Source organism: Malania oleifera, chromosome 13 (assembly GCF_029873635.1).
Source record: "Malania oleifera isolate guangnan ecotype guangnan chromosome 13, ASM2987363v1, whole genome shotgun sequence".
Lineage (NCBI taxonomy): Eukaryota > Viridiplantae > Streptophyta > Magnoliopsida > Santalales > Ximeniaceae > Malania > Malania oleifera.
In genome coordinates, this window is record NC_080429.1 from 76,987,704 (window position 1) to 77,003,700 (window position 15,997).

A 15,997-nucleotide genomic window follows, 5' to 3' on the forward strand; every position below is an offset into this window, starting at 1 on the left:
GAACTCCGCATTCTTAGCCTCCCTGGAAGAGGCTGGAAAATACGTATCGAAGAATATTTCTTTAAACCGCCCCCATGTCATCTCCATAGGTATAGTCCTCTGCTGCTCTAATAATGTCACTGCTGACCACCATCTCTCGGCCTCCCCAATCAGTTTATATGTGGCAAACAGTACCCTCTGTTCCTTAAAACACTGCAGTATTACAAATATCTTCTCCATCTCCTATACCCAGTTTTTAGCAACTGCAGGATCTTTCCCTCCTGAGAAAGCCGGAGGACTCATCTTTATGAATTTCACAATCGTGCTACCGTGGCCTACAGATGGACCACCCTATTCCTTTGAACTTCTGGCACTCTCTGCCATAACTTGTTGTGCTACGCTGCGTAAGACTGCATCTAAATCACTACCTGCAGCGCCTGAGGGTCCAGTACTCTCACTCCCACTAGCGTGGGCACTATTGCTACCAAGGTCCATCCTGAAAAACATGTAACTTAACTCAAAACCTTCTTCTCTATACAGATCATCCAACTCATATAATATTTTCTCCTAAATCAATTCATCTCTCCTGATCTCAATTCAAGGTTCAATCCTGCAACTTAGATACCCAACCCGATGATAATTTACAATGACTTTCCTGAAATTGTCACCCTAGGAAAATCCCATAGACCACCACGGAAGTCATGCATCTAGACTACACAATTAGACCTTAAATCCTCTTATCATATACTCTAGTATTATTACTACTGCACTCTAGAGTCTACAGAATCTAGTATCCTAGGCTTTGATACCAAATGTAGCGACCTTAATTTTCTTTAACATAAAATGTAATATAATGAATAAATGGTCAACCCGAACCTGTGGGTAATGGGAACACCTGTCATCCACAGCGGAAACCTAAGTAGCAGTAAAAATAAATTCTCAAACATCCAACCATAAGACATAATACCAGAGTTTACTATATCATCAAAATACTGTTACTATATACAACTTCCAAAAAGTCAAAATAACACTAGGATCAAATAACAAAAACTCCCGATCCTAGCTCAACGCTTACCCTTCTAGTAGGAAAGCTCCAATCACTTAACGGCGGCCCTGGCTCGTCGATCTCTCTGGATTTGCTGAAAATCATTTAATGTTCGGGGGTGAGACACTTCTCAGTAAGGGAAAATAAACTAAATAGAGTTGTGTGGCAACATGAATATTTAATGCAATTATACATATACAGTACGTTTCATAAATCGGGAAAACATTCATCATATCATACTGAATAATCATACATTTTCATATTTTCTAATAACTCATAACGTACATAAAACAACTGTTATAACTGTAATACTAAAAATATACCTAGGATGAATAGCTAGCTGGTGTCATGTGTTACCCCCCATGACGGGTTGTGCAGCCGAAGGCGACACCCGACAATGGCTGGCCGACAACTGTCGAACCAAATATGTTTGTAAGTACGATGGGCCCGCCACACCCTGGTCCGGACTGCCAGGTGGACATTCACACTCTACTGAAAGCCACATTGACTATCCATCTCTCATCCCCTCGTGGGATGATTAGCACTAATCTGAACGTAGATGTCTGATCTACATATAGCTACGTATCGAGCCCCTAAACTGAACTGAACTATACTAACATTCAAATTCTGATAACATATAGTACATGGTAATATAGCATCTTTCATAATTTCATAAGTATGGCCTCGTGCCAAAAACATAAATACGACCTCGGACCGATAACATAAATACAGTCTCGCGCCGATAACATAAATACGGCCTTGTGCCGATAACATAAATACGGCCTCGTGCCGATAACATAAATACGGCCTCGTACCGATAACATAAATACGGCCTCGCGCCAATAACATAAATACGGCCTCGCGCCAATAATATAAATACGGCCTCGTGCTGATAACATAAATACATGGCCTCGCGCCAAAATTGTTTCAGGTATATATATATTCTAAAAATAAATCATTTATCATATATTCGTTAAATTCATCACAACATAACTCATCTTTTTATAATACCTGAAATCATGCTTTGTTCGTAAAATCCTTCATATCATAATATATTTCACGTAAAATAATATTCATGTCACATATGCGTTGTTAAAAGTCATACTTCATATTCTAAAATCGTGATTTTTTAGCATCTCATACATACATATACATCTTAACATCATAGCAGTATTTTCCCAAATCGTACATTCCATTCGTAATAAACAAATATAACATATGCTTTTTTGAAAATAAATTTACTCATAATCAATAATAATTTGCATTAAAAATAACTACTTTAGTTTATTCCCTTACCTGACTACTGAGAAAGCCCCTAAAATATCCTAGCCTGACCCCCATAGGATTTCCTGCTCAATACCCTGAAACTAAAAATTCCCAGTATTAAACTTCAGTATTTTCATGCGTACATCATTTCTTATAATTATCATAAAGTCTAATTTGACTTAAAAAATCTTACCTCAACTCAAGGATGATTTCTAACTCGCTTTCCCCAACAATCCGCTCTGGCAAACTCGTAGAGAACTTCACCAGAAGCGTCGTGGTGACTTCAGATTGTCGATCCGGCATAAAATTGGCCCGAAATCGAAGAGAGAAGTGAGAGAGAGTCGTAGAGAGAGAGAGAGAGAGGCGCTGAAAATGACAAAATATCTCGATTTTCCACTATTTATACTGCCAGATTCGTCGACAAATCCTTCAGTAAATTTGTCGATGAAGCCCTATGTTCGTCGACGAAATTCAGAACAACCCAAACCGCCTCTCAGTATTTTCTCATCGATGAAGCTCTGTGTTCATCAATGAAATCATGAAGGCCTTCATCGACGAAACCCTGTGTTCGTCAACGAAGCTTGGCAGTTTTCCGTCTGTTCCCGTTTCTATTTTTCCTCCCTCTTTATAATTTAAATTCCATTTTCATTCGGGTTGTCACAATGGTAGTATATGAGTGTATAGGTTTTGTATGAAGGAATAGGGCGTAGGAAATTTCGGAGGATTTTTTCTTAATCAATGTGCTAATTAGGTTCTAATCCAAGCAAATGAACCCTTATACATAGAGAAGGTTAAAATTATTACCGTTGGGGATACACAGAGAATTATTAAATTTGTTTTAAAAACGTTTAAGAAAATTAACCCTGTTTAACTTAAAATAACCACGATAAAAATTAAGACAACCCGAGAGTTTCGAGTGCCTGACCTGTGGTTCAGTCGCCTGAACAGACACAATAGGAAAAGTGACTTTCAATGTTTGGGTGACTGAACAAAGGCTCGGTTTGCTGAGTCAAGGCGATTTTCCAAAAGTCCGCGATTTAGTCACTCAGTATCAAGTTTGATTTTCCGAACTTACATATTCGGTAGCCCGAGATAGTTTTGAACATGATCGTTCGGGCTGCCAAGTTGGTGGAAAAGGTAAGGGTATACGTTCAGTTGATCGAGGACGGTGAAGTCCTTTTTGGTTCGGTTGCCCGAAGTCAGGTCAACTTTTTGACCAGTCCATGATTCGGTCGACCGAGGTGTTTTGAACACCAAGGTTCGGTCGCCCGAAACCCTATTCTTTTATTCCTTCAAGTCCTATTTTAATTCAAATGATTCCCCTGATAATATATGTGATTTTGGGGACTATCTTACGTATAAGTGCAAGGACTTCGCCTCCACCACATTGGAATTTTCTTTGAAAAGAAGATAGCTGTTTTTTATTTGCTAATCATTTGGCCAAACCACTACTCATAGATACCTAAAACTTTAATAAGACACCGCATGGATCATTTCTCCCCATTAAGAAAAATCGAAATGTCATCTGCATAGAGTAAATGTGAAATCAAAGGAGCCCCCAAAGGATGAGAAAAACAGCCAATACACCCCTCCTCGAAGTTTTTCTACAACAATCGAGATAAAACCTTCTCCATGACAATAAAAAAAAATAAGGCGATAAAGGGTCTCTCTGCCTTAAGCCTCTGGTAGGTTTGAAGAATCCTTTGTAAGAACCATTCATCATAATGGAAAGTCTAGTTCCTACAATCAATGTCATGTCTTCAAGTTGAGACGTCAATCGTTAGGTATCTACTCTAATCCTTTCTATCTCATTTGCACTCCCTGTGATCCTTAAACTAGTGGAATATCTTATTGAGCTAAGTTTGATGTGCTCTATGAAAGGAGGATAATGTGGATGATGAAACTTTGTCACCACGATAGAAACCATATAGGTATCCATCATGCCTCCCTATGATCCTCCTTTGCTTGGTAAAATATCTTATTGAGTTCTATGAAAAAAAGAAAAATAATGCAGAAGATGACACTTTGTTTTCATGGCCAAGACCGCAAAGGTATCCTTTGGGACTCATCCCCCAGCACTTTCCATTAAAACTCAAACCAATACAATTCACATGAAACATTGAATAAATATTAATGTGTAATAATAAATACACAGATTCAAAATTAAAAAAGAAAAACAACAACAACATCAAACCAATACTTTTTTCAACCAAAAAAATAATAATTATAAATGATCCCTTGGCCCCTGTTTGGGAACATTTAAAAAAAAAAGTGCTCCTAGTACTTATCACTTATGATAAGTACTTTCACAAAAAAATAAAAAAAAGTGGCATTTAACTTGTATTATAATAAATACTTTTTGCATAAAGTGCTTTTCTAGAAGCATTGTATTTTAAAACTATTTAAGTCAATTTTGAAAAGCAATCTAAAATAGTTTTTTGGCCAATTATATGATATTGTTCATAGGCGGGATTAATTTTATAAATGTAATAAAATTTAGTGTATATTTTATAATTTAAAAAATACAGTAGAAGATAATCATATATTATTTTAGTATGTATTTTAATATATTAATTATTAATGAAACATAGTTCAATTAACTGAGGAAGAAGAATAATCTATTCATTTAAATTTTATTAAAAATTAAAAATATTATTTTAATTTATAATATTATTTTAACATAAATAAATATGATGATCATATATTATAAATATAAATTATGAACAAGGTTATTGCTAATCAAAAAAATAATATTATATTATTTTAAATTGATAAAAATATTTAAATGTTACTTAAAAATAACAATTAACATAATTATTAATTAAAAATTAATCATATATTATTTTATCATGCATTATAACCTATTAATTACTAATAAATATAATTAAATTCTAAAATTAAAAAAACCATTTATATATTTAAATTAACATTAAATAAACTAGAAAAATTTAACTTAGTTATTAATACTATTTTTAATATAAATTAATGTCATGATCATATGTTATAAATATATAATAATAATAACAAGATTATTGTTAATTAATAAATAATATTATATTATTTTAGCTATAGAAAATATTTAAATTTCAATTAGAAAAGTAATATAGCTATCATTTAAATTTCTCATTATGTAAATATTAATATTTTTAGTTGAAATATATTTAAAAATATATATTAGTTATTATAATTTAATTTTGAAGTGAACAACAACCATTTATTAATTTAAATTAACATTAAATAAATTAAATTTTAAATTTAATTAATAATATTATTTTTATCACAATTCACTATGAAATATGATAGTAATATGTTATAAATATACTTTAATAATAAAATTACTATTAATTTAAAAAATGATCTTATATTCTTTTTTAATAAAAAATATTTAAATTTTAATTATAAATAATTAAAATAATTATTAATAAAGTTGTTAATTAAAAATACTAATATTTTTAATTTAAGATATGTTTAAAAATAATCATATAATACCTTATAATAAGAGTAAGTATCAAAATACCACTTATTTTAAATATAATCAAACACCATTAATACAAATAAGAAAAAACTCCCTTCATTTCTAATTCTTCCTGTCATATAATTAGACCTAACAAAATGAATAAAAATTTGTTAAATCTAAATCAAATACGACATGCTTAAATTGACTCGTAACTAATCTGCATATTAAATGAGTCGAATATGATTTAAACTTTTTTTATCTACCTCTAAATGAATTGCTTGGCGACTTTAAGATTTTATCGTATGAATATTCATCTATTTGCTAATAACTAATACTTAAATTCATTGATAATCTTATATGTCTAAACTTAATAGACATCAATTCAATTAGCGTAATCTCTATTGCTCAAGGTTTAGTCCCGCACTCCCAACTTCGGCACTATTGCACGTGTCTTTGGGTCTGCCCCATGCCCACATACAAACTCAAGTTGAAATGCTCAATTTTTTCAAGATCAAAACAAAAGCTTCTAAATTCATGATTTGAAAAATAAAAAAGTTAATTTTGTGATTGGTTATTAAATGTTTAATAATAACTAAATTATAATTTTAAAAATAATTTTAGTTATTATGTTACAAAAAATAAATTGTTGGTAAAAATTAAAAAAAAAAACTATATTAAGAATGAGAATGATGAATTATCCATCATTTGTCACGGGTTACCCAATCTAAACTGTAGAGCTAAACCGAACAGAGTTCAAGCTTAAGCTCAAACTTAAACTTGACTTGACTGAAATTCATTTCAAACTAATAAACAAACCAAGCTACTAACTAATTAAATCAATTGATAATTAATAAATATAATTTGAGAAAAATATGTTTCAAAATAAATAATTTAAAATTAAATATTTAATGTAATTTATATAGAGTTTGTTCATGAGCTTAATATCTAACTAGCTTACGAGCCCAATATCAAACTAGTTTACGAGTTAGAGCTAATAAATGAATTGATTAATAAATTATTAAATAAGTTTTTCCAGTTATGCCACCTTTGCCAGTTCCACATATAACCGTGTCAAAATGTTCACAAGACGCGGGAAGTTCGGAGAGAGAGAAAGAGAATGGAGAATTCAGGAGCGATCCTCTGCCAGATATCTTCTCTCAAGGACATGCTCGATCGGGTTTACATCCTTCTGTTTGATCACCATCTCGGAAGCACATTTTTTTTTTTTTAATCGAACTAAAATTCATTATCTGCTTTACGAAGCGAGAAAGTATTTGTCGATTGCTGCGTTTTGCATTTCGGAAGCACTGTTTTTCTTGCAGCTGTTTGGTTTGAATCAACTGAATGCTACTTCACCTTCTTGAATTGCCGTTTTCTCGAAGCAATCTTGGATGTCTTTTGTGTTCGTTTTGGATCTCTCAAGAACCATTCGATCAGCTATATGATTTCGTTTGACAATCTGTTCACATCCCCTCAGGTGAATGAAGAAATCGAGGCTAGCATTCAGATAACCAGAGATATTGAATCAGAGATCGTGAAAATTTCTGAACTCGAGAGTAGTTTGGAAATTAAAGAATCTGAATTGACGAAGATGGTTTACGCGTTGGAGTTTGAGATCAATGGATTGATGGCGGTGATCGGTAAAAGTCACCGACTGATTTTTCTTTTTTCTTTTTAAATTCTTGTGCTGATCATTCTCTTGCCTTGAACTTCTGCATTTTGTTCTCCGAATATCTTCTCATTATTAGATTTAAATTTGTGAATTGACGTGCATTTTTGGGACCATAGTGTTAGAAATTTTTTATGAGAAAGACCTTTAACTTACTTTATGAACCATAATCAGAGTGAGTAATTCATCTTGTGCCATTTTATTGAGACTGATAGGCTTTGATGCAAGTTTGGTTTGCAAAATGAAATTGGAGGAGGAAAGGATCTAAGGATGAATTGAATCTGGTAGGAATGGAATTGCTATTACTGCATTTGGTTAGTAAAATGGAATGACGATAGGAATCAAATTTTAATTTCTTTCCAACATTTAGTATTCTTTAATGACTTCTATAATGGAATGAAAAATAAGTTATTTTTTAATTAAAAATCCGTACTATATAATTATATAATTATTTATTATTTATTTTATAATAGTTATTTTTATTAGTTTTGATATTATTTTTTATCGTGTTATTTTTTATTTTTATACTAATGATTATCCTTAAAATAATAATAATAATAATAATAATAATTATTATTATTATTATTATTATTATTATTGTTGTTGTTGTTGTTGTTGTTCTTTTTGATATTATTATTTTATAGTAATAATTATTCTTTCCATTATAACTATTGTTGTTATTATTATTTTTTAATAATTATTGTCCTTAAAATAGTAGTAATTATTATTATTTTTGCATTTTTATTATTATTGTCCTTGCTGTTATTATTATTTTAATAGTAATAAATATTATTATTAGTTGGTATTCTTGTTATTGTTTATGCTAATAACAATTAGTATTATTATTGTTTGTTGTTGTTGCTTGGTTACTATTTTTTATTATTTTCATAATATTGATTATTTATAGTGTAACTATTATTTTATATTGTTGTTATTACTATTTTTTATTATTTTATAATAATTATTATCTTTAAAGTAATAAGTATTATTTTTTCCTTTATTATTATTATTATTATTATTGTTCTTGTTGTTATTATTATTTTAGAATAATAGGTATTATTTTTATTGTACTTGATATTAGTTTTTATTATTTTTTATTATTTTTATAATATATATTGTCCTTAAAATAATAGTAATTTTTATTTTGGCATTTATTATAATTAATATTGCTCTTATTTTTATTATTATATTTAATTATTATTTGAATAGTAATAAACATTATTATTAGTTGTTATTATTGTTATTGCTTTTATAACAATAATATATTATTTGTTGTTGTTTTTGTTTGATTATTATTCTTTAATTCTTTTCATAATAGTGATTATTATTAGTGTAATTATTATTTTTTATTGTTGTTATTACTATTTTTATTATTTTTATAATAATAATTATCCTTAAAATAATAATTATTAATTTTTACTTTTTTATTATCATTGCTCTTGTTGTTCTATTTATATTGTAGTTATTATTAGTTGTTATTTTTATTATTTTATGATAATAATTTTTTTTATCCTTAAAATAAAAATAAAAATAATTATTTTTAGCATTTTATTGTTATTTTTATTATTATTAGTTGTTATTGTTTTTATAATAATAATGATGACGATTTGTTTTATTATTTATTGTTGTTTTTGTTTGATTATTATTTTTTAAACTATTTTCATAATAGCGATTATTATTAGTTTAATCATTATTTTTTATTTTTTTTATTACTATTTTTAATATTTTATAATAATTTTACACTTAAAATAATTATTATTATTTTTCCTCTTTTTATTATCATTTCTCTTGTTGTTATCATTATTTTACAAATAATAAATATTTTTTACATTGTAGTTAAATTCGTTGTTTTTTATAATAATTATTATCCTTAAAATAAAAATTATTATTATTTTGGTCATTTTTATTATAAAATATTGTTCTAATTGTTATTATTATTTCTATAATAATAAATATTATTTGTTGTTATTGTTGAGTCCATGGAATGAAAATCGATTCCTGCCTGTCTGGACTGGACTTGTGATTCCCCCGTTCTCAAGAATCGTATTCTAGTTAGAAAATGATTTTGTCCTTGATTCTGCAAACCAAATGTAGGAATGCAATTCCATTCCTAAGATTTGATTCCATTCTAGGTTTGATTCCGCAAACCAATCGAGTGTTATTTCCTTCTATCCCTTTCATTAAGTTTCAATAAAACCACTAGATCTTCTCTCTCCATACTCACGCTTATATTTGGTTTAGTGATGAAAATCCTACCAAACTCAGTTGAGTGGTGAGAGAGACAAAGAATCCTTTTTATAGTTTCATAGATGACTCAATCTATCAAAAAATCATAAATATATACCTGGCATTTCCCTTCCTCAATCTAAGGTGAATTTTCCTTTAGTTTCCTTAATTTAATGTGATAGATCCTTGATAATACATTGATTAAGAAGGTCTATGACTTTAGCGAATGTAGCTCCATTAATCCAATGACTTTAGTCATTGTATCTTGCGCATCAATTAATATAGTACTTGACTTTGGTCAATGTACCTATTATCTATTCATGAATTAAGATATAACTTATACACATGAACACAACATGTGATCATGAAGATCATGCGCGCGTGCACACAAAAGTATCCAACACATAGCATACCTTATCTCAACCCGAGTTCATAGTTACCTTTTTGACAATGCAATCGTTATTGTTATTTGGTTTCTTTTTGGAAGCATTGACCAAATTTTAAGGTGTTAGTTTGCTGAAATTTCCAGCTGACCTTCACTAGAGTGAAAAAAAAGAAAAATTATTAAGATGGTAAAATTTTAGGTTGATCAAGTATGGTGTTCATGACTTGGAAAGCTCTGAGCTCCATTTGAGAATGATTATTTATGTTGAAATTCCAGATCCATAGAATAATCATTGTCACTGGTGAAGAAAATGATATGATTGTTATTATTTTTATGATTATTTTCTATTGATTTTTTATTTTAACATTTTTTAAAATCTCATTAGTAGGTTCATTTGTAATTTTCAATTTGCAGATTGAATTCACTTACAAAATTCATACTTTTAACTTTTCCCAGATCTTTTTTTCTTTATTAGTTTTGTAGTTGTGGTTGCTCCCCACTACTTTTGCTAAATTAGTCTCGAATTTGAGGTTTAAGCTTTTAGTTTCCATGATGATAACTTTCATTACTCAGTGAACTCTACTGGATTTTTTAATTTTCTAGGTAGTTTTTAGCAGCATTATTGACAAAATAAAATGGTGAACTTTCACTTTGTTTACTTTTTGTCAACTATGTGAATCAAATTTCCAAAAATCAACTGAAATTATTAAATTTTTGGCAGAAAATATAATGAAATATTTTAGGTATCTAATAAGTATATGAATTCCCCTGGTTATTCACAATACCAAATTCCAAAAGCAGTATCTTAACTATAGAAAGTGCCATGTTCTTTAAAATTAGAGATGGCAAGCTGTTGGAGGATGCCTTATTATCCACGATGTATTTGTTTTCTTTCTTTCATTGTAATTCCTCCTCCTTCTTTCTAATATATTCTTTGATTATATATACGTGTATAAGAGGATGGAAAAATTGAAGCATCCAAGTGGATCTACCCACCTTGATGCTCTGGTATATTAATAATATAATATTTTATTATTATCATTTTTGCCCTTACACACACATACATATTTTTATATATGTATGCATCCCTTTATAGATGTAATTTAAGTTTTTTTAATAAAAAAGGTTTTGGAACTCAATATTGGCAAGTGTCCCAAAAAATTAAGTGTTTGCAATAAGTTTTTGTCAGAAAAGGCATTCAGGTTTTTTTTAATTAAAGTGGGGGGGTGGGTGAAGGGAGGGTATTATGTTTCCCTTGGGCCAGATCCACCCCATTGCCATCCCCATTTAAAATTTCAGAAGATCTTGGTGGCATGATTTAAATTATCAAACATATATCATCACTGCATTAATTTTCAATGTTTGAGTTTCACTGCAACATTAGTAATTTTAAATCTGCCAATACATGTGCAAGTCTGAAGTTTCTATCAACTTTGCATTCAAGTCAGCCTTTAAAAAAGGGCCTGCAAATTGCAAATGCAACATTTGCAGGATTACATTGAAAATTAAAATTTTCTTCTATGGATTGAACTTTGTCATTCCATCTTTGAGAATTTGAAGATGAATGCTATCACTGTCTTTCTAAAAACTTATGGTTAATTTCTGTTTTAAATGGCTGTTGTGGCATAGCTCATGCTATACTTATGGGCAAAGTCATTGACATCTCCTTTTCAAAATTTTTTTAATGCTATCCTTGACTACAACAGCTGTCTTCTCTTAAATCCAATAATGCACTTCTCATTGCTGTCTAGCTAACTCAAGAACCTCAGTGAGATTTTTGGAGAAGGAGTTATGTTGTCTGAGAATGAAGCAGGATGAGACGCTCAAAAGAATGAGAAACAAGCGGTATGCTTTTGGATATTGTGAATATTAATTCAAATTTTTTGGGAATTGTAATGATAAACATTTTTTAATTCTAATTTTTTTCTTTTTTTTTTGTAATGATAAAATTTTTTTATAGAGCTGCTCAATTTTTGAGTTTTGACAACTCTCTGTCTGACCCCCACCCCCCTGCTCCCAGTTTCAGATACTAGAGCTACTGCAAGCCCTAAATTGATGAAATGAACCCTTTCTCAATTCAATGTCAAAATATATTTGGCTGTTTGGGGGGCGGGGGGTGTGGGGTGGGGGGGGAGGGGGGGGGGGGGGGGGAGAAAGGGAAATGTGTCCTGCAAGCCTAAACTCGTGAACTGACCCATTTCTCTATTCAACATCAAAATTCATTTGGGATTTTCTTTGTGTACTTGTGATGCTCATGCAAGCCTAAACCAATAAGTGACCCCTTCCTTTATTCAACATCAAAATACATTTGGGATGTGATTTACACATGCGCACGCACACTGAGAGATGTTAGAATACATCTTATTGTAGCATGATTGCATTCATCCCCATCATCTCCATATTGCTAAATCTTTAGGCATCTGGCTGCAGAAGTATACATAGTTATTTACTCACTGATATTCATAAGGATCCTATATAATCCTATACTGAGATGCTGTAACTGTTTTCTCAGTTGTTTATCATAAGCTAACTCATAGATCTTTACTGAATTTCTCTAGTATTTGTAGTTTTCTCATGTACAAGCTCTCAATATTAATTAAGATAATAATGAATGGTGTCAAAATATGCGCAGAATGAGCTGTTCCAATATAATGACTGCATCATAGAGCTGACATAAAAACTTGCAAGTCCATGTAGTTAGATGGTTATATTGTAATCATTTTAAACTCTCTTACTATCAAGACTCTTCCTTTTTTGTACTCCTCACTTCCAATGCTTGTTGAATTCTTGTACCAATAATGATATTTACATGATAGACAAGTGCAATATTTTCATTTATATTATAATTTTTTCATACATTGCAACCAACGAACCTGATAGTTTAAGCTCATAGGTCAAGTGGTGACTGATCATTGTACTAGAGCCATGCTTAGGTCAATTGTTTCTTTTTTGAATGCTTCTTATCAAAAGAAGTCTACTATAAGATTCTTGAGGAAATGCACTGTAACAGAACTTCTCAAGCTGCATTGAAGACTTGAAATGGCCCTCCTCTGTTGGGAATGCAAGATATGATGTAAGGACACAAATTGCGTGGGCTGCCCCCGTCTATGACCTTTAGGAGCCAAGAAACAATGCTTAATTAGTAATACAGCCATAACATCCAAAGTAATTATCCAGATAATCCTTTTTATGGATATGGCACGTGCTATGGCACGAAGCTTGTCGCTGATTTGTGTTCTGTTGAGTTCCTTTTTGTTAGTGGGCATCCTCCGTTTTAATCCTTCTGTGTTTGCCCCTTCAAGGTAATATATTTCTTCTTACCTTCTTCCAAAGAAAAGGGCTGAGGAGACATCATGTGTTCATTATTGTTGTCGACAATATCTTTTATTTGTTACATTTAATTATTCTCCTAACTAGTGTCATTAATCCATGTGCTATTTGGCTGCGCTTGCCTGAGTGTGTAAGTATTGATATATATTGTTGGCACACAATTAATAGCTTTAGCTTTTAGGGTAAGTTATGATTTATCAGTTTAGTTTATTTTTTCTTAATATAATTTTTGTCCATTTGATACAATCATAGTAGTACTATAATAACATTAGATTGGAACCCTACAGGTTATCATAGCTTCCTTAAAACCTAATCTCAGTTTAACATAAGTTTGTTTAAAATCTTTGGATTGTGGCATTTTTTGAACCATTTAACCTTGCTGAATAACTTACATCTAAGGAATATGGCTGTCCAAGTAAGAATTCAACTACAAATTTGAAAACCCTAGCTCAATTAAAAACCTTTTTTTTATATAATCATTTAACAATGAATTCCATATTCTTCTTGTTAGGATAAATAGAGTAGTAAAAAGAGATTTCGGATAATTGATTGATTTGATCCTGCACTATGTTTTTAATAAATGTTATATACATAAAAGGATAATAATATTGTTTGACACATGTAATTGTCATGTCCCTGTTTTTGGTGTGTCCGTGACTCCATCTAAAATCCAATGGAGTCACTAAGCCCAAGCTAGAATTTGTTATACAAGCACATCATTTGGAAAGAAGTTGAAAAGCTAATTAATAGTGAACATTTGTTGAAAACACAAGATATATATATATATATATATATATTTATTTATTTATATATGTATATTTCATAAGCAACTAAAAGCGTTATTCATTTAGTGACAAGCTCTTTACTTTGGGTTGTACTTTACATACAACATTTTTCACTCACTAGTCTACATACATAATTGTCAAAAATTGAACACTTGCTTAGCATCCTTATTGTCTTCCTGCCAATCTGTAATATATGTCAAAAATGGTAGTCTCTTGAGAACTTAACAAGTGGAGCTCTCCTTCAGTTCGAATCTGAAATTATTAAGGAATAGGGTGAGCAACCACAAGCTCAATAGACATTCTTAATTCCCCCTTATTCAAATAAGGATTTCAATACCTAACATATGAGTTCTTACATGCATGCATAACCATAAGGTGCATGAATAAACTCTTTATTTTGTTAGGTTGTGGCTTGCATTGGAGTCGGCAGCCGCACCACCCAGCCGCAATCGTTGACGCTGGAAACCGATGGCCACCAAACAGCTGCCTACCATGTTGAATTTTCAGCCACCTTGTATGACTTTCCCCCCTCCCATATGTGTATATATACGTGATGTATGTGAGTGGGGCAAGATGTAGAATTGGGCGTGGCTGTGTGTGTGTGCAGCAGAGAGATGTGTGTTTGTGTGCTGAGAGCTATGTTGTTGTAGAGAGGTGTGCAGTGTAGTGAGGTGTGGTGTGTTGTGCGAGGAACAGAATGTTGTCCGAGGCAAAGTGAATCTTTGTTGAGAGAGAGAGAGAGTGGAGTTGAGGGTAGTAGCCTCCTCCTCCTCCTTGTAATTCTCCCGGTTATAGTAGATTGTGAGTGCTTTCATGGACGTAGGTCACAGTGGACCAAACCACGTAAATCTGGTCTTGCATTATTGTTTGCGTAATTTTGCTTGTGCGATTGTTGCTCGTAGATCCACCCCCCAACAAATGGTATCAGAGCGAGGTTGGAGCGAAATCGCTAGATCGGAGCGAAATTCCCAGATTGGAGCCTTTGCCCAATAGCTCAAAACTCGTTTTTGAGACCACCACAACGCTCCTCTCGTCGAGACTAAGCCAACGGCAGTAATCGGAGCTTGAATGGAGCTCAGACGAGGCCACTCGCGCTCACACATGCCAATGATGGAAAGACCGCATCGCCACGTGTCCACACGCGCCACCACATGCCGATTGGTGATTGGTAGGTGCGCTCACGTGCTCTCACGCGTCGGCAAACGAACGAAAGGTGGGTTCACGCGCTCCTATGCGCCGGCGCACGTACGGCGAGCCTTCGGAGGTTGAAGACACTGATGTCAGCAATACGTCAGCGCTGAGTCAGCAGACACGTCAGCGGGTCCACGGTCACGTAGCGCCACGTCAATGCTGAGTCGGTTGCACAGTCAACAGGGGACCTACGCCACCTTAGCAGTCAGGACCATGCCATATCAGCAACTGGGACCCACGGTGGGCCCCACAGGACACGTCAGTAGGTGGGCTCCACAGGAGGTGGGCCTCGGTGCCACGTCAACAGGTGGGCCCCACAGGAGGTTGGCCCCGATGCCACGTCAGCAGACGGCGTCAGTGACCATTAACGAAGTTAGGAATATTCCGTTAAAATTGACGAATAGTTGACTGGTTTGACCTGAAGTTTGACTGGGCTTTTCAGAGCCATCGGTTTTTCGAACAGCTTGAACCATTTACATGGTTTTCGGTCATTTCGGAGCCATTGGCTGTGTCAGTTTTGTGAGATTCGGAGCAGAATGGCAGGTTTTAGCACTTCAAAATTTGATAGACGAAACAACTTCAGCTTGTGGCAAAACACGGTGAAGGATATTTTGGTTCAACAAGGCTTGATCAAGCCATTGATTGGGAAGAAGCCAGATGATAT

The 15,997-nt window shown here is 32.3% G+C and overlaps 1 protein-coding gene across 3 annotated transcripts in view; it reads left to right on the forward strand.

Annotated features, from left to right (window-relative positions):
- Nucleotides 1-6,842: 6,842 nt before the first annotated feature.
- Nucleotides 6,843-15,997, forward strand: part of LOC131146345 (uncharacterized) — a 67,434-nt gene continuing 58,279 nt past the window's right edge. For 2 of the 3 annotated variants that reach the window (XM_058095910.1, XM_058095909.1), the window contains exons 1-3: nucleotides 6,845-6,924; nucleotides 7,225-7,387; nucleotides 11,779-11,872. In XM_058095910.1, coding sequence (XP_057951893.1) covers nucleotides 6,865-6,924; nucleotides 7,225-7,387; nucleotides 11,779-11,872 — 317 coding nt within the window. In that variant the 5' untranslated portion in view covers nucleotides 6,845-6,864. Of the gene's footprint in view, nucleotides 6,925-7,224; nucleotides 7,388-11,778; nucleotides 11,873-15,997 lie in introns of all 3 variants that reach the window. The other variant, XM_058095908.1, reaches the window with a different exon arrangement.